The sequence below is a fragment of the Macadamia integrifolia genome, unplaced genomic scaffold (genome assembly GCF_013358625.1).
Source record: "Macadamia integrifolia cultivar HAES 741 unplaced genomic scaffold, SCU_Mint_v3 scaffold2754, whole genome shotgun sequence".
In the NCBI taxonomy this organism is placed as follows: Eukaryota; Viridiplantae; Streptophyta; class Magnoliopsida; order Proteales; family Proteaceae; genus Macadamia; species Macadamia integrifolia.
The window spans coordinates 9,515-29,048 of record NW_024868938.1 but is presented as its reverse complement, the minus strand read 5'-3'; the positions used below and the strand labels follow the sequence as shown (position 1 = coordinate 29,048).

The 19,534-nt window shown below is 40.1% G+C and overlaps 1 protein-coding gene across 6 annotated transcripts in view; it reads left to right on the top strand.

Annotated features, from left to right (window-relative positions):
- Positions 1–18,872, top strand: part of LOC122067198 (endoplasmic reticulum-Golgi intermediate compartment protein 3-like) — a 26,752-nt gene extending 7,880 nt beyond the window's left edge. The window contains exons 2-7 of one of the 6 annotated variants that reach the window (XM_042631039.1): positions 12,773–12,862; positions 14,619–14,798; positions 15,250–15,301; positions 15,528–15,581; positions 17,953–18,019; positions 18,495–18,872. In XM_042631039.1, the coding sequence (XP_042486973.1) occupies positions 14,680–14,798; positions 15,250–15,301; positions 15,528–15,581; positions 17,953–18,019; positions 18,495–18,613 (411 nt within the window). In that variant the 5' untranslated portion in view covers positions 12,773–12,862; positions 14,619–14,679 and the 3' untranslated portion in view covers positions 18,614–18,872. The other 5 variants (XM_042631040.1, XM_042631041.1, XR_006136620.1 and 2 more) reach the window with 5 other exon arrangements.
- The last annotated feature ends 662 nt before the right edge of the window (positions 18,873–19,534 follow it).

Here is a 19,534-nt window from a genome sequence, read left to right as displayed (position 1 = left end):
TGAGTTCACACTTCTTCACGTCTGGAAGAGACTTATACGCAAAAATTCTCTCCACTTTGGTAAGCCAGTCAAGAAATTCCTCAGGTCCCTTTTCACCACTGAACTCGGGAACCTCCACTTTGATGCCATAATCTCTGTCAGAAAATTGCCGGGTAACATCCTGGGGAACAACCGGATCAGATTGCTGCCTCTGAGGTGTGTCTTCGATCCGTAAAGTGTTGAGCTGAGGGGGTAATGTAGAGGATCCTTCTTCAGCTCGCTTGTCGGACCTCCTCATAAAGGCAATCATCTCTTCCATAAATTTATCAAACTTGGCTTCAGTCCTCTCAAGCCTAGCATCAGTATTCTGTTGGTTCTCGGCTAACTCACGATACAATTTGTGCAACTCAACATTGGTGATGTGACTCGCCATGGTTAGAAAATTACAGGAAAATTTTGCTCTGATACCACTTGATGCGGATCCGGATTCCAAGGACCGAAATCGGATCGCTTATGGCCCACAAGAATGACCAAAATCTCAAATTTAATGGTTGAAGGGTATTCTTGTAATTTCAGAAACAAGCAGGGCCTTAGAAATAATTATAAGGTAGATGGGGTAGTTCTAGAACTAAAACTTTAATACAAAGGCTTATTCTGAATTTTACCAAAGAGAAAAGGGGTAATGGAATATAACTTTTGGGAACAAGGGCTTAATTGTAATAACAGGAAAATTCTTTTAAAATAAAAAAAACCTGTTCTTCTTCTTCTTCTTGTCGTGAGAACCAGAAACCAGCGGACAGAAAAAAAATTCCGATCGGTAGAACTCCTTCCATAGGGCTTGGTTTGACCTGAAATTCGAAATGAAGGTTGCCAGCCTTAAAGTCTCTTGATTCCGGCAGATAGATATCTCAAACAGCAAGCTTCAATCACGTAAAACAAGTTTTGAACTTCTCCAGGCGGCAAGCAAGAGCCCGATCTGAATCTGAGATCGATTTCTCACAGCAGAACCAAACTTGGGAGGAGATCTTCTAGGGTTTGTGTCGCTTAGGAGGTAGCAACCTTCGGTCCAAATCTCAGACCTGATCGATGGGTTTTCAAGGTTCAGCAATAGGTTTTGTACACCTGAGATTACCGCCCAGAACAGAGCATGGACAGCAAGCAAAGAAGGAAAAAAAAACCAAGAGAAGAAGATAAGAGTGAGAAAAGCAGATTTCAGAGAATCAGGGAGGGGGAAAATAGCCCACGGCAGCCATGGTTTTCATACCAAATTTCAATTCTTAAAAAAAAAACTTCAAATCTCTCTAAAAACTCCATTGATTACATGTCCAATATAAAGGAAAAATTAGACAATTAATGGCAACTTACTTGAAAATAGAAACTAATCTATATAGCAACTAAATAAAAATCAAATCTAAATTAAAATACTATCAAACTAATTTCTAAACCAAAAAGGAAAGTAAATAGTAAAATTCTCAAATCAAAGAGATCCCTTCCATCGCCCAACTGCATCATCATGCCCTCAAAGTCAAATGCGCCACTCTCAGGTGGTGGGGCTCTATGATGTGGGTCTGCAACCCTAGCAAACTCAGGATCAGCATCTCTCAAATCAAGAGGCTCTTCCTCGAGGATATCCTTGTCCAGAAAGTCCTCCTCCTCGAATTGAGGAGCATAATCCTCATCCTCCTCACTATTTTCATCCTCCTCCATGTGGACATCCTCCCTGTGGACATCCCCCCTGTTCCTACCTCCTTGAGCTCCTGTCCTTTGATGTACATCTATAAGAGCTTGGAGACCCATCCTGCGTAGGTTTTCCCTGCTAAATTTGTCCGTTGGAGTCTTTCCCTCCTCACCACTCAAATCCACCCTAAAGAACTCGAAAACCCTAGGGTCCTACCATATGGGAAACCTCAGTCCTCAGGATGTGTGGCATGATGCTCCATAGTCTTAAGTATAATGTAAGGCAAGCATAAATGCTCAGCACCTCCCTCCAAGGCCTTGTAGATGCAGAAGGCTATGTAGGCTGCCATAAAGCCCACTTGGATCCTATGACCTCCTTTAGGGAGCAAATTAATCTGAACCAAGCGAGCAAATACACGAGCCTCTGGTTGAATGTTGCCTCGGAATCCGGACGCACCTTGCTGCCACTAATGGTCTCATAAATGTGGTCCTGCATCTCCGAACTTAAGGATGGGCCCACAAGCTTACTCCGTGGAGGGCTATAGAATTGATGCCCAACTGATGACATATCTAAAATACTAGCAAGAGTGTCCATAGTCAAACGAATGTTCACCCCCTTCACCATGCTGGTGATTGAGTACTCCCCATACTGGTAAGAGACCTTCAAATTACAATAAAATCTTCGAACCAGGTGTTCATAGTATGGGCGGCCAATATTAAGGATGGACTGCCAACCTAGTCCAGTAAACCTCTCTTGTAGTTGAATCTTATTGAAACCACAAGTTACCACGGTTTTCTCCATCATCACAGACTTCTTTAGAAAGATCTGCCAATTCATTGCTATGCTCAAACTCCGGAAGAGTCCCTCATCATAATCTAGAGGATCTATGGGGGCATGTCCTTGTTACCTTGTACGAAGGGCTGAGGAACTCGTACCTACACCCTTCCTTTTTGAAGTTGTGGCCCTACGTCTATTGGAAGAGGATGCTGGTTCCTTGCCCTTGCGAGAAGACATCCTAGTAAGAAAAGAGAAGAAATAGTGATAAGTAAGAATGTTGCATGACAAAGGAAGTAAACAGGAGGGTGAGCAAGCACATGTAAATGCACCTAAATATATAATGTGGATCATTATAAAAAGAGGGGTGGTTAAGCCATGGAGAAATGAATAGGAGAAAATCCCCAAACATGACATCCACTAACATGTTGCAAAATATAAGAGTAACAAAGGAGTATAAAGCATGGCAAGTGAGAAGTGATGGAAAGCCTTATAAGAATTTCCTCAAGTGGGGTAATTGGTGTCAAATGGTGGAAATCCCCCAATTTCAATGTACAAGTTCAATCCAAGAGAATGAAAATCCCATAAAAGTGTAGAACTTGAAGCTTACATGTCAATGATAGTAATACCTATCATTATACAACCAAGAATATGCAAAAATTTCCATTATGACATTGAGGTACAAGGAATGAGAGTGATCAAAAGTTGTTCACAAGTATGGAATGAAGTGAAGAGAATCATAGAAACCCCAGAATTTTTTTTTTCAAGAAACCTTACACAAAAAACCCCATAAATTTTTTTTTTCAAGAAACCTAACACAAAAGATATGGATTTTCATACAAATGAGATGGAATTGCAAGCATATACAATTTTCCATGATCTTTTCAACAATGAAAGTGCAAATCAAGGAAAAGAAATCCCAATTGAGTTGTTAGTTGGGGAGAAAAGAGAAGAAATAGAAGAAAACCCCAAATTTGAGAAATTAGGGCATGATTTGGGATTTTCTCCCCTAGATTGGGTAGGAAAGCCCAAAACTATGAATGAGTCACAAAGGAAGCATCATATTCTCATGGAATGACTATTCTATAGAAAGAAACATGAAAGAAGTCAAGTTTTGGGAAGTATAGATGGATTCAACACCCAAAATATATGTTCCAAGAAGAGAAATGGAGAAGAAACTTACTTGAGAGTGAAAGGTTCTTGAATCTTTCAAAATCCGTAAAATCGTTGAATGAAATCTTGAGTGGATGCACCAAGTAACCCTCCAAAATCACTTGAGATGAGCCTAAGTGTAGAAGATGGGAGAAATGAAGGTCGAAGAGGCTTAAAAGCCCTTTAAGTCAGCCTCGGGTTGGACCGGCGGGCCCCGACCCGAGCCGCCGGTCGGTTGGGAAAAAAAATATATAAAAAATAAAATAATAATAATAATAATAGGAGAAATAATAATAATGATAATATATTATTAGCAATAAAAAAAAATCGCACGGGACCACCGTCCTACTTGTCGAAGCGCTAGCACAGTACTCTCGGGGCTAAGCTGTGGCTGGATGCAAGACATCATACACTACAATACCCCATGTTTTGGTATATGATTATATGGCCAGGTTGAAAGTTTAAAGTCAATCTAAGAGTGTGTGAACCATAGAGTGAAATTGATTTCGTGGGCTATGTCATAGAATGGGAAATAATTATGTGCTTATATAAATTCTAAGGTACTTAACCAATGTTTTATGTACGGTATGATCCAGGTACAAGGACACGATGGTACGCATTAGATCCGGTAGCAATGCTCGAGGAACCTCACGTGGTCCTTGTCCTATCGGTCGACCACCAAATCCTCGAAGGTCTCGCTCTGTGGGGCAAACCCCACTTCCATAACATCAAGAAACCCTTAACCAGGGTGTAGCGCAAAAGGACCCACATTTGACCACACTTCCCAATCCTCCACCTATCATCACTTCGAGTGATGTTGCGACCATAGTCCAGCAGTCACAGCAAGCCTTTCAACAATAAATGCTCCAGCAGGAGCAGGCATTTATGGCTGCTATACAGCAACAGTTAGACCTTCCTCAACTCGATCAACATCCTCGGATAATTACTCCATAAGGCCCACCTGTAGGGTCTGATATGGGACCACAAACTGGAGGAGCACCACTTGATACGACACCACATGAGCAAGCCGGAGGTACACCTCCAATCCCGCCGCTCAGTACTCCTTATATGGTGCTCCCTCCGTACCCTTACTATCCGGCATATACACCCAATTACCCATCGACGAATAATACGATAAGGGTAGTGGAATCTTTCAAGAGGAACTTGCCACCTGTATTCTCTAAGGTGGGGAGTGATCCTCGAGAGCCGGACTAGTGGATCCAAGAGCTGAAAAAGATATTTGAGGTAGTTGAGTGCACTGAGGCATAGAAACTTATTTGTGCAGGGCTGCAACTCAAGAATGAAGCCAACTTTTGGTGACAAACCTCTAAGCCTATATTGTTTGCCGCACATCCGGAACCCACATCGGAGCAGTTCAAGGAGTTGTTTTTGGCAAACCATTACCCTCGTAGCTTCAAAGACCATAAAGAGACGAAATTCATGGCCTTGACTCAAGGGAATAAGACTATCCTTGAGTATCAGTAGCAGTTTGAAAGCTTGTTCCATTTTGCCCCTAAGTATATGAGGTCAGCTGAAGAAAAGGCTGTAAGGTTTCTGAAGGGATTAAAGGCATCTATTGAGTCAGTGCTCGAGGTCTTAGATTTGACAAATTATGGCCAGATTATGCAAAAGGCTAAAACCATGGAAGATAAGCAGAAGTGAGAACAATCCCTCACACCTGGATTGTGGAAGAGGACTAATCCATCTCCGGACATGGGCAACTCATCCAAGGTATACTGTGGGTCGTATATTTCTGGGCCTGCATACAGACAGCCCTATAGGCCATCTGGCTACCTTCCTCGACTAGCTGGTGGTCCGGGATCTACATCTTTTCACTCGAACACTAGTACGGTGCCTACAGTCACAAGGCCATCCCGTCCCCCATCTACATCAGGTTAAGTACAAAGGGTCCCTGCCCCAGTTTTGGTATCACAGATCCGTTACTTTAATTGCCACTCTTATGGGCATTTTGCCAAAGACTGTTGAGTCAGACCAGTCTTACCATCCAGTCAGCCCTCTGTGTATAGACCTCCCTTAACTCGGGGGAATCAACCGCAAAGAAGAATGTATGCCTTATCAGCTGAGGAAGCTGAGGCCAGCACAGAAGTGGTAGCAGGTACATTTTAATTTAAGATTTTCCTTATGCTGAATTTTGATGACCTGTTATACTTATATGCATTATTGCACTAGGTGTTCTACCTATATCGGGTATACCAACCTATGTCTTGTTTGATTCAGGAGCTACATATTCGTTCATATCTAAGAGATTTCTGAGAAACATGGTATGTCGCCCAAGACACTAGATCATGAGATGATTGTTAGTATGCCTACAGACAAAGTTACACAGTTGAAAGAGGTGCATGGGCCATGCCCAGTTGAAATCAGTGGAAACAAATTGAATGCACAACTCATCAAATTCAATATGCAGAATTTTGACGTTATACTGGGCATAAATTGGTTGTCGGCCCATCGAGCAAATGTGATGTGTGCCGAAAAATTAATTAGGGTGACAAATGATGAAGGGAAAGAACTGGTACACCAAGCAGATAAAATAAAACGCACTAGAAAGGTCCTTATCTCTGCTCTTCAAACGGTAAAGTTATTGGAGAGTGGATGTCAGGGCTACTTAGCATCGATACTTGATGTTGATGCAAAAGTTACACCTCTAGAAGAGGTAGAGGTGGTTAAAAAATTTCCCGACGTCTTTCCAGATGATCTGATGCATCTACCGCCTGATAAAGAGTTGGAATTTGCCATAGACTTGATACCTGGGGCAGCTCCAGTGTCAAAAGCTCCATACAGGATGGCACTAGCCGAATTGAGGGAGTTACAGATGCAGTTGCAAGAATTATTGGAGAAGGGGTTTATTCGCCCAAGTGTTTCACCTTGGGGTGCCCCAGTATTGTTTGTCAAGAAGAAGGATGGCAGCTTGCCTATGTGCATCGATTATCGGGAATTGAATAAGCTAACCATTAAGAACCGCTATCCATTGACACGCATTGATGATTTGTTTGACCAACTACAAGGTGTAAATGTATTTTCAAAGATAAACCTTAGATCAGGTTATTATCAGCTCAAGATAAAGAGCGGAGACATACCCAAGACAGCTTTCAGGACTCGGTATGATCACTATGAGTTCCTAGTGTTATCTTTTGGGTTAACCAATGCACCGGCAGCATTCATGGATTTAATTAATCGAGTATTTCACAATGCTCTTGATAAATGGGTAATTATTTTTATTGATGGCATCTTAATCTACTAGACGGAAGAGGAGCATACTCAACACCTGATGATGGTATTACTGAAGCTGAGAGAAAAACAATTGTTTGCTAAATACAGTAAGTGTGAATTTTGGCTTAAGCAAGTTGGATTCCTTGGACATGTAGTGTCTAAGGATGGAATCGAGGTGGAACCTGATAAGGTGAAAGCAGTAGTAGAGTGGGAAACCCCAAGAACGTTACAGAAATTAAAAGTTTCTTGGGTTGTACTACCGGCACTTCATTGAGAATTTTGCTCGGATCTCAGCACCAATGGCTAAGTTAACCAAAAAGGGGGTAAAATTTGAATGGACAAAGGAATGTGAGAAGAGTTTTTAGGAATTGAAGAAAAGGTTTGTGTCAGCCCCTATGTTGACCATCCCTGAAGGCACAGGTGGAATGACAGTCTACACTGATGCTTCTAAGGTCGAGTTGGGTTGTGTTGTGTTCTCATGCAACGCCGTAAGGTGATAGCATATGCATCCCGACAACTAAAGAAATATGAGAAGAACTACCCCACTCATGACTTGGAACTAGCCGCAGTCATTTTTGCCCTAAAGATTTGGCGACATTATTTGTATGGGGAGAAGTGCGAGATATACAGTGATCACAAAAGCCTTAAGTACTTTTTCACCCAAAGAAATTTGAATATGAGGCAGAGGAGATGGCTTGAGCTCATGAAGGATTATGACTGTGACATTCAGTATCATCCTGGCAAGGCTAATGTAGTGGCAGATGATTTGAGTCAGAAGGCACAGACTGTGTCACTCTCATACTTAGCAATCAACCCACAACTCGTACAAAAGGCGATGCTAATGGATGAAACCCTCTTATATGAAGGAGCAACCTTAGAGCTTGAACATCAACTAGAAAACATTAAATGGTTAACTGTATCCCTGACAGCTCTACAGGTGCATCCGTCTATTAGGTAAGAGGTGATAATGAAACAACCTTTGGATCCTGAGTTGTAATGGATCAGAATTAAGATTCAAGAGCAAACAATGAATAATCCTGACTTTGTTTTAGCCAGTGACGGGGCATTATTGTTTCAAGGTAGGCTATGTGTGCCCGATGATTTGGAGATACATGACAAGATAGTGCAGCAAGCACATAGCTCTAAGTACTCACTCCACCTTATACAAAGATGTGTAAGGACCTCAAACAAAACTACTGGTGGCGAAACATGAAAACCACAATAGCCCTATATGTGGCGACTTGCCTTACATACCAAAAAGTAAAAGCTGAGAGGCATCGACCTTATGGTACTCTTCAATCACTCCCAATACCAGACTGGAAGTAGGATAGGATTACGATGGACTTTGTCACCGGACTACCACGCACACTTAAGGGGATGGATGCGATTTGGGTGATAGTTGATCAGCTTACTAAGACTGCTCACTTCATTCCCATCAAAACCAAATTCTCTATGGCCAAGTTAGCACAACTTTATATGGATAACATAGTGCGCTTGCATGGAGTGCCAGTGAGCATTGTGTCAGATAGGGACCCAACGTTCACTTCTAGATTTTGAAAAAGTTTCCAGCATGCTTTGGGATCACAAGTGAACTTGAGTACTACTTTCCACCCACAGACTGATGGTCAGTCAGAGCAAACCATACAGATATTAGAAGACATGCTCAGGGCATATGCAATAAAAATGTGTGGTAGTTGGGAAGAATATATACCCCTTATGGAGTTTACCTATAACAACAGTTATCAAGCTACAATTGGGATGGCTCCATATGAGGCATTATATGGTAGGAAATGTAGAACTCCTCTGTATTGGAATGAGGTAGGCGAATGCCAAATGTTAGGACCCGAAATGATACAGATGATATATGACAAGGTCAATGTTATTCGAGAAAGGATTAAGGCAGCTCAGTCACGTCAAAAGAGCTATACAGACACCTGCAGGAAAGACATTGAGTTTCGAGCAGGAGAAAAGGTGTTTCTCAAGATTTCTCCTACTAAAGGGTTGTATAGATTCCATAGAAAGGGTAAGTTGAGCCCGAGATACATTGGCCCATTTGAGATTTTGACTCGAGTTGGCTCAGTAGCCTACATGCTTGCTCTTCCACCTTCGCTCGGAAATGTTCATAATGTATTCCATATATCTATGCTAAAGCGATACGTTCATGATCCATCGCATGTGTTACCCATGGAACCAGAATATCTAAAAGCTGATATGACCTATAGAGAACAGGCAGGTGAAATCTTGGACAAAAAAGTGAAAACCCTTCACAACCGCTCCATTTCCTTCGTAAAGATGCGATGGGCTAACCATTCACTTGAAGAAGTATCTAAGGAGAAAGAAGATGAAATCCAAGCCAAGTACCCTCATCTTTTCAAACAATCAGGTATACCAATTTCGAAGACGAAATTATCAAAAAGGGGGGCTAAATGTGATACCCTACTTTTAAAACCTGGTTTACTTACACGGTTGACCCGGTTTAACCATGCAGGACCCGAACCAGAGAGGGTTAAGGCGGGTTCCCTATGGACCATGATGGCAAGGGTGACTTTGAACACAGGTTGGCTAGACAAGTCCGAGTCAGTGCCAAAGGAGACGGGTGTACCCAAGCCGTGTACATGCACGTATCATAAGGCCATGTATGGGTAATGCTGGTATGTAATCGTATTCTAAAGTGTATACGTATTATATATCTCGTGCCGAGAGTGAGATACATGCTGAGAGTCGAATTCCATCGAAATCTCAATTGTTTGGTTAAGTTTTGACCAACAAGTGGTTGATCATAGGCGGGCGAACCCACCCATGTGGTTACTAGATATTCTCTAGTATAAATAGTACTTATTGTGTTTTTCCTTTTTCTCATTTAATACATTAAAGAGTGGGTGAGAAGAGTGAAGAAGAGAGAGAAAAGAAAGGAAGAAAAGAGAACGAAGAAGAAGAAAGGAAAAGAAAAAGAGGAAGAAATGATTTTAAGCGACACCGAGGTTTGATCTTCTCATTCCGGCACCGAAAAAGTGATCCCCAACACGAGACCTACGATTTGAGGTGAGCGAAGGCTATACTTCTTAAACTTTCACAAAACCCCAAGTGAAACCCTTAATTTGGGTAGAGTTCCTTGAGATCTTGTCAATCCCACTTGAGATAAGGAATCCAAGGTTTAATAGATGGTCTATGTGTTGATTTTGAAGGTTTAAAGAAGTGTTTACAATATTTGAGAAGCATTGGTGATTTCTTGAGTTAAGAGAGGATTTTAGGGTTTTGGAAGATTTCTTGAGCAAATAAGGTAAGATTGCTTTTCAATCCTTAAATCTAACTTAGATCTAGGTTAGAATCATCTTATAGGACCTTAGATGTGTGAAAAATGTGATTGGAACAACCCCATTTGGTTTTCCCAAGGTTGAGGAGCGTTTCAAAGGAGAAAACCAATTTTTGCCCCCACAGATGGGCAAAGACCAACTGGCGAAGCCGCCTGCCTGTTGGGGCAAAACCTAAATTCCACCAGGCGGGTGAAGACCAGCGGGCGAACCCACCCACCTCAGGGGGCCTGTCGGTTGAACTAGTGGGCTATCTAGCCCACCTGTTGGACTGACTGGAGAAGACAGGTGGGCTGTCTGGCCCACCAGTTGGATTTTTGAGCCCGAATGGGCCCAAAACGGGGGGGCAACCTTTTTTTATGATTTTAAACATGATTTAAACATCAAACCTCGTTAGTTTTGACCCCAACGTGGTGAAATGCTAACCTCATTCGCTTATGATAGGTTCCACTAGAATTTACATTTCTCACGCCGGATCTCACCCGTACCGAACGTGAGCTTTTGTACCCAACAAGTAAGTGGGGAGAGAACATTTGACTTTATTTTAAGGCTTGTTTTTGCACATTAAATTTTATCTAGACTAGCCATGTCATCATGCAAATTATGTGTAAATTAGTCATCCTCATATGCCATTCGCACGCATTGCTTGTGCATTCTAAACAAATGATTTATGATATGTGTGTTGTGCTTTACATTCTCAATGCTAAATGATTGATGTGCTTATGTGATGAATGGTTGGATTACTGTGCATGATGCTTTATTAGACTAGACACCATAGTCGGTTTGGAAACGAGTGCATTGGTGGCCCGTGGTATGGGACGCGGTGGCACTATGCAATCGTACTTTGTCATATAGGAGCATACGGTTTAGGATTATCATTCCCTGTGCTACGACCCTTCCCAACAGGGGTTAAGGTGTTGGGTTATCACTTGGGGGGAAGCAGTGGTCGCGGTTATCGAGTCACTGTGGCGGTTAGACATACGCCCGGCTAGTCATTAGGACAGTCGGCAACCTCAGTGGTATATTCAAGAGGGCCAATCGTACTGTTTTTAAATTGTCGGGATCGGCACCTTTACATTTCTGTCATTTATTTTTATGTTGAGAGCTGGTAGTCGGCATGCTTTACTTTTCTGAGTACTCACGGTGGGCCTTCTCCGACAACCCTATGGGCGTATCACGGGATGGAGTTTGCGACTTGTACCTGGGTTATACGCGCACTGTGGTTGTGAGTAGCACATGACCTAAGACTTAGTAATGTTGTTTAGGTGGATAAGATTTAAACTGAATTGCATAGCATATAGTGCATATGAATGTGAATGTTTGTGTGGTCTTTCTTTTCACTTACTGAGCTAGTGAACTCATCCCACGTGCACACCTCTTTTAGATGATTTTGCAGGTCACCCGCCTGAAGATCAGGAGTCAGGCCCTACAGTCGAGTTTCCTGTTGAGGATTGGTGGGTCCCTGAGGAGTATGAGCACGGTGCTGATGGTATGTGCAAGGGCTGTGCTGCGGGACTGTAGTAATGATACTGTATAGGATTTCGCTTTTTGTTTTTTTTTTATGACCTCCCCTTTTGTGTACTTGATACATAAATTGTTATTCTTTTTATGTAAATATCATGTCTGCGGACCCACATGTACTTAGCTATATACTACAATTTGACTATCAAGTATATTGGGGATATTTACAGGTAATTTAAGTCTTCCGCTGAACTTTTGAACACTTATCTTAGATGTGGGTATGCTGTGGTGGGGTACTGTATCAGATGATCCTGGCAGGTTAGGGTTTACCGGAGTTAACTCGGTCACCGGTCCGGTTCTGTGTGAACTGGGTGTGACACTTTCCCTCTGGGTTTTATCTTTTTCCTTGTTTTGGGGCTGCAGTTCTAAACTCTAGGCTTTGATGGCGGTCAAGCCTTTATTCACAACCATATTACATTGACTTTTTATTTGATTCCTAGAGGGAGACCAAGTTAAGATGCATTTATTATGCAGATTTTGCTTCCATAGAACTTAGCAAGGTTCTTGAGGCCTGGAATAGACTGACACTAGATACCTACCTTTTGAAATTTTAATTGGGCCTGTAGTTTCATTTCTCAACCAAAGAAAAATACAGTAACACTAGAGATGGTTAACATTCCATGACTATGTGAATCATGCATTAAACTGAGTTGCCTATGCAGAAGTTCTAGGTGGTCAAGGAAGTCTATCATGAGTTGAATTCTAGAATCATGAATCAAAGAAGACAACTATCCAGACCTCATCTATGCCCATGCGAAATAGAAAACCAAAAGTAGAAGACAGAACCGATTGTTCTCTGAAACCTAATTATACTCTTTATCATGTTGTCATGTGAGTCACAATATTAGTCCCTGATGAAAGTTATTTGATTAATCAGCATGCATGTGAAAATCTAGACTCTGGGTTCCGAAAGTTCATGTGGCTTTCTTTGAACTGGGAGCTGAACATTTTTATCTGCTGTTAGTAACATGAACAATAAGCATCCTTGTGATCATATTGAGTCAATAAATTTAAATGCTTCCTTTCTTTTCTTATTTCCCCTTCCTTTTTTTTTTGGGTTCGTGTTGCAGTTTGATGATAATTTCTTAATGTTTCTTTTCTTCATTTTTCCCTCCTCTGGTTACAGTCTGATGATCAATGCTGTAACTCGTGAAGAAGTCCAAGAAGCTTACGGGAAAAAGGATGGGTACTAACGAACTCTGACCTGATTGATCAGGTAAATGGAAAACCTTCCATTTGGATTTTTTTTTTTCCCTATATTTTCTTTATTTCTAAGCTTGTGTTGCATTTTATGGGAATCTCAGAACAGAAGATGGGGCTGCTTCATTTTGCATAATAGTTACTGTTGTTAAGTATTATTGTTGACTATGCATGATAAAGGGAGGGAGGAGAAATTTGGTTGCTGATTGATTGGCTATATACTTGTTTGAAAGAGATGGAAAATTCTGATAATGTTGGTGTAATGGCAAAGTCCTGTTGAGGGGCAAACTTTGGTGTGAAATCTGAAGCAAATTCGAAAGTTAGGTTGTGTTCTATATTTTGCTATTCGAACTCTTGATTCTCAAAAGTGTTAACTGTTTTGGTCATGATTTACTTTCAAAGTCTGGACTGTTAAAGATACAAGATAACTGCACCAGTCATCTGCTGTCACAAGACAAGGGGGGAAAAAGAATACTTTTTTCTTTTTTATTGGACAGAATCTTTTGTGGGAAGAGAGAACAAGAAAGGAGCACAGAACAAGAAATTCATGAGGGTATGCTGAAGTCTTAAGAAATTGTATCTATGTGAAGTCATAATCTTCTTAATGCAAGATGGCTAACCCATGGATGTTAGGTTTTGTGACTAAGATGACTAGTTTCACTTATTTTTGAATTTTGAGTGTCACAACTTCAATTTGGCAAATGTCGAACACTTGCTTTGATTTGATGACAATCCAACGCTTCTCATAAACAGTAACTGTCCAAACATCCAGTATCCATCGAGGGAGAAGAAAATCAACCGTCTCAATCTCCTTATGAACAACACCAAGTGGTATGTCTCCAATTGGAATCTATTCTTGGGGCTCTGCATCTTCAATCGGATCATCAATCAATTCCTTTTGTGACTGCACAGTAGGTGTCGCTTTCACTGGCTTTAAAGAGCTATCACACTACAATCCTTTCAAGACAATAGTTTGCAGTAGATGGGAGGCTTTAACGTACATGAGTTCCCTTCATGATCGAGGACAACTTTCCATTCTTCCATCCAAGACTGACCAACTATGGTGACATGTTTGGAAGAAGCAAATGCATTATCTAACACTATTAAAGTAGGAAGAAATTGAAAACTCCATAAAACCATCACCTTTGAATTCAACAATGATCTCATTTGCCTTGACAACATTACCATGGACTGCAAAAAGAAATTCGCACTTCGCCCTGACAGAGAAGATGTCTTTCCATTGGAAAAAGAAACTTTAATCTTGAAAACAAAGGTATCCATGGCTAGTTTTGGCTCTAATACCAATTAGTGGGGATCAATCAGAGGATTACCGATAGTGGGTTTTCTCTTAAGATAGAAGGAAAGAAAGGGAATCACAATGGTTGGTAAGGGAAATCGCAAGGATAAGGAGAAGGGAGAAGTCCTGGGGAAGAGAGGAGAGAGAACAAAAGAGAAGAGAAGAAATCAGGTCTAGGTGATGCAGATGCACAATCCTGGACCAATTCAAACCCATATGGGTATCTAGATGGAGATGAACCAGATCCAATTTGGGATTAAAGCTAGTAGGATCTTTTAGGATTTTATTTACTTCTATTTTGGGATTAACAGGTTTCTTTCATGTTGGGTTTCTTTTATTATCTTCTAAAGTGGCTATGGAAACATGAAAATGTTAGAATGTTCTCATTGGTAAACACACTTTGAAACTTCAATATCAATTTCTTTTGTTTGCTTGGATTAGCTGTTGAGGATATTTTGTAAAAAAAAAAATTCAGTGCAAGCGAGAGGGGTTCATTCAAAATATTAAGGAGGAAGAAGGAGAAGGATGCAACATCCATGGATTCTTGGAAATTAATAAAGTGGCAGGAAATTTCCATTTTGCTCCAGGGAAAAGCTTTCACCAATCGAACATTCATGTGCATGAGTTACTGCCAATTCAAGCAGAGAATTACAATGTGAGGAGATGATCTGAACTGAGGAAACTTTCTCTGGAATCTTCATTGATGTTCGTCAAAATATTCGGTGCTTTTACATTAATTTGTGATATTGCAACTATATGAGGTAGTTAGAATTCCTTGTTTCTGTGACACAAGATAAGCCACAAAATAAACCATCTATCCTCTGTTAAAGAGATTCCTGGTGTTGTCAATCCCCTTGATGGGTAAGAATGATCTTACTAGTTTAGTTAGCTAAGTTATTACTGGTTTGTATAAAGTTTTACTTCAGGCTCTGACTATTAAGGTCATGTTAGTTTTGATCCACTTGTGAATTTACCTAATCATAATCCTCTTTTACTTTTGCTAAACCTTCCCTGCCCTTCAAATATTTTCCTCATTATATAAAATTCATTTATCATAAAAAGTAAATTAAAGGTTCTAATGTGCTTTGTCTTTGTGAGTATCGTAGCATATCATGGACGCAACAGTTTTGGTCTGGAATGTACCAATATTTCATTAAGGTAAGAAGTTTCTCCAGCCTGCACTTGCATGTTTTTTTTTTATTTTCCGAGTTGCACACCACATGTCCGTATCAGATTATGAACCCGCACTCACATCCGGGTGATATGGCTTTTAATTAAGCAAAATTAACTTCATGTTTTACTTTTTTAATCTTACTATATACATACATCCTTAATCTGGATTGCTTTATGCAATTAAGTTCATGAAAGATCTTGATTTGTTCAGGTTGTACCAACAATATACACCAACAGAAATGGGCGCAGAATCAATTCAAACCAGGTAATAAATAAGTTTTTGATCCATGAACCTTATTTCGGTTGTTTCTTTGGCGGCATCTATTTTAAATTCAAATGCTTTTTGTGTGCAGTTCTCTGTGACTGAGCATTTCCAAAGTGTGGATGGTTCTACTCAGTCCCTTCCTGGAGTTTTCTTTTTCTATGACTTTTCCCCAATAAAGGTGAATGAATCCATAGTTCCCTCCCCCACCCCCCACAACCCACCCCCCCACCCCCCCCAAAAAAAAAAAAAATCAATAAAAGGTTTACATATTGCCTGGTTGTGATGGTGCTTATCCATCTCAAAAAATAAATAAATAAATAAATAAAATAAAATAAAAAATTCTGTTCAAACTTCTAGTTTGGTTAAAATTGGAGGTTTTGCGTTTTTGGGAAATTAAAGAAAAAAATTAGGGTTTAATTTGAATAGTAAAAATTGTCTTTTATGGTGGTCTTTATAAATAAACGATGAAGGGCCTTGGAAATGAAGAATGGAGGATCAAGTACATGGGTATTATGGTAGAATGAATCAAGTAATCAGAAAATAAACTAAAGTAACTGAAAAAACAGAAACAGAGGTACGGAGAGAAATATGGAGAAAAGTCTCATATCTCCAGTTCAAATATTGAGTCTGATACTATCAAGGAAGCATCATAAATTATTTTGGGACCATCATACTTGAAGAAGAACACATCAGAGTTGCTATTATTGCTTTCTAGTTTCTTCACTATTTTTCCAAAATGTTTCCCTGGTGGTTTAGGACAATAAAGTTGAGTGTTGCGTACTTACTAATTTTTGTAGTGGCAGATCAAAGATCAGGGGTTTTGGAGGAATTGTGCCTCTTTAGTAGATTGAATGTACCTTGACTTTGGATATAATCCATCATCAAGGATTTAGGAATCACTAATCCCACAACTGGGGCATCACAGGAGCCGGCCAGATCTGAGATCCACTCTGACCAATATCCACTTCCCAGATGTGAATCTTAGAATTCAGATCCACAAAATTTTTGGGTTGGATTTGGGGTTTGGTATTCAAGTCTATATAGTCTTGGATCTGGATAAAGATCCAAGGAAGTTTGGATTATATATAAAACAGTCCGCACCAAATATCCATAACCAACCCAAATCAATCCATATTTAGGATATCATTGGATTTGGGGTGCTCAAATGTGGATCTAATGTATATATCCTAGAAAGATCCAGGTCCGGACATGGATCTTCAGTGTAAATTCTGATCTTGATTTAGATCCACGTGGATCAGACACAGTTCTCAATGCCCCACTACTAATTGTACAAAACTCAATTCTACTCAACTGAACTCAACCTTAACCCAACTAATTGTGGTCAACAACATGGATCCTTTTTCTCCAATCAACTCTATTCAAGCCATACTTGTTACAAATCCTATGCAATGCATGTCTTTCCTTACCACCTCTCCTAGAGTCATTTTAGGCCTAAACCCCCTTGCCTCCCAAACTCTTTTAGTTCCTTCAATTTCAATCAAATCATCTCTCTGTATTATACCATTCAAAAGCCCCCATTGCACAGTCCATGCCATCTCAAACGACTTTTTCACAACATATCATGTAGTGGAGCTGCTCCTAAATTAGCTCTAAATTTGATTGTTCCTTTTTTATTTTTTCTAATTTTACCACTCGACATCCTCATTTTAGCGACACTAAGTTTGTTCATAGGTTGTTTCTTTACTGCCTAACATTCGGCTCCATATATCATTTCTGGTCTTATGATTGTCTTCTAAAGTTTTCCTTTGAGTTTTAAAGGAATACATCACACCCTCCACTTCATCTACCCTCTTTTAATTCTTTGCACATCATCTTTCTCCTTTTTTATTAATGATTGAACCTAGATACCTAAAAGTTTCACTTACCTTTAAAATGGAGAAATACATTGGGTCCTATTAAAAAGTATTTGTATTATGGGGGGAGAGAGAGAGAGAGAACACTAGAAAAACACTCGATTCCATAGAAACACAAACTCTTAAGAAAACCTTTAAAAATACAAAAATCCTTTCACAATCTTTCCCATTAATTTGGCTGGAATCTCGAATCACATTGACCCCATGATAGTGATTGAAAAGCCTCTAGTGGCAGCAAATCTGAGTTAAATAGGATAGTTTTGGCTGCTAAATTTTGATCAGAAGAAAAGTGATGGACATGTAACTTATGGCTTCTTGAGTATTATTCCATGGAACATTTTTTTTTTTTGGGTGTTCTCTCCTTTAGAAGTTCTGCAGGGATAAGGAAGTACTAGTTTTCTATTTTTTTTTTTTTTTTTTTTTTTCCTCTTCTTAAATGTAGCTTTTGTTCATGTCCTCTGTGGATCACTTGTAAGTCTTATAATTAAATATTGCAGGTGACCTTCACTGAAGAAAAGGAATCACTGTTGCACTTCCTGACAAATATCTGTGCCATTGTTGGAGGTAAGGCTGAGAATAGTCTACTGTCTTTTCCTTATTAGGGGAAGCAGCAAGAAATATTAGTTTTAGTTTTTACCTTATAGATATCATTTGCAGAGGCATTCTAGCTTTGAGCTGGACATTTCCCTACCTGTGGTATACATATGGTACTGTACACACATGTTGGTCAAGACCTATATTCTGAAGGCTCCTTAGAATGCATTTGATGAGACACTTTCAATTTATAGGTTGACACAACTCATCAAATCAGAAATGTGAAGGAAAGTTACCAGGATCTCCTTGGTTATATGGTTCAATATATCTTAGAAGATACCATGACCCCCAGTCCCCAGTCCCCAGTCCCCAGTCCCCAATCCCCCCACGACCATTTTTCTTTTGTTTCCTTTAATTGCCTAACAAATTCTCATTCTTTGCATTCCAAGTTATGTCCATGAGCATAGTGAAGTCTAGATTTCCTTTTGTGTTTGTGGGGTTTCAGGTATGTTCACGCTTTCTGGAATTGTCGATACTTACACATATCATGGTCAACTTGCAATGAAGAAAGTACAGGTGATCCTGATCAGAGAAAGACCAACCATAGTTTTGCTCTTCAGATAGAACCCTTGGGACCAAAGAGATCCAGTTCAGATTAGAAGTTTCACGCCAGCGGCTACATGGATTGGATGGGGATTGTAATTAGAAAGACCCCCTTCAAACTGGGAAGCCATTTCAATGGGAGGCATTTGTTTTTAGATTACTTGTTTGTTCCTCCTTTTCACTGATGTCATATTGTATTTATATAACACAAATGAAAGCATTCATAGAGCTTCACCTCTCTCTCCTCCATCAATCAGTTTAATCCAGAATTTTATAATTCTACCCTTTTGAAAAATTTTGGTTTCAAAAGTCTAGTCACTTGTATGTCTCTCAGGGTGATTGGAACACCAAGCTTTATCATATTTTTCTTGTATCGACGCCCGCAGAAGAAAAATCGATGCTTTTCTTCCCTCGAATGGAAATAGAAACACTGATCCCAGAGGCATGGCATACAAGTTTATCCTTAGTCAACTTTTCATTTCTTCAAATCCCTTTGACCTTTGATTCTGAATTCCTCTGTCGCTATCCCTCTTGCGATGATATTCAGAAGGTGGTTATCTCTTTTGGTCCCTCCAAAGTTCATTGCCCAAATGGGTTCCAAGCGTGTTTTTTCAAAAATTCTGGGACCTAATTGGTGAGGATGTGCAGAGTTTTGTTACCATTTTTTTTTCCCATGATATCTCTTTCCCTTTTGGTGTCAACCATACTCTGATATGCTTAATCCCCAAGAAGGAGAATTGGCATCCAGGGTTGAAGATTTCAGGCTCATTATCCTCGGTAATGTTACTCACAAAACTGTGGCAAAATCCTAGCCAACAAACTTAAGCTCTTTCCCCACTATCATTTCCCCCTTCTAGTTTGCTTTTGTGCCTAGGAGACCGATTCAAGACAACAATATTAGAGCTTAGGAGATTTTTCATTTATTAAACCACACGAAGGGTA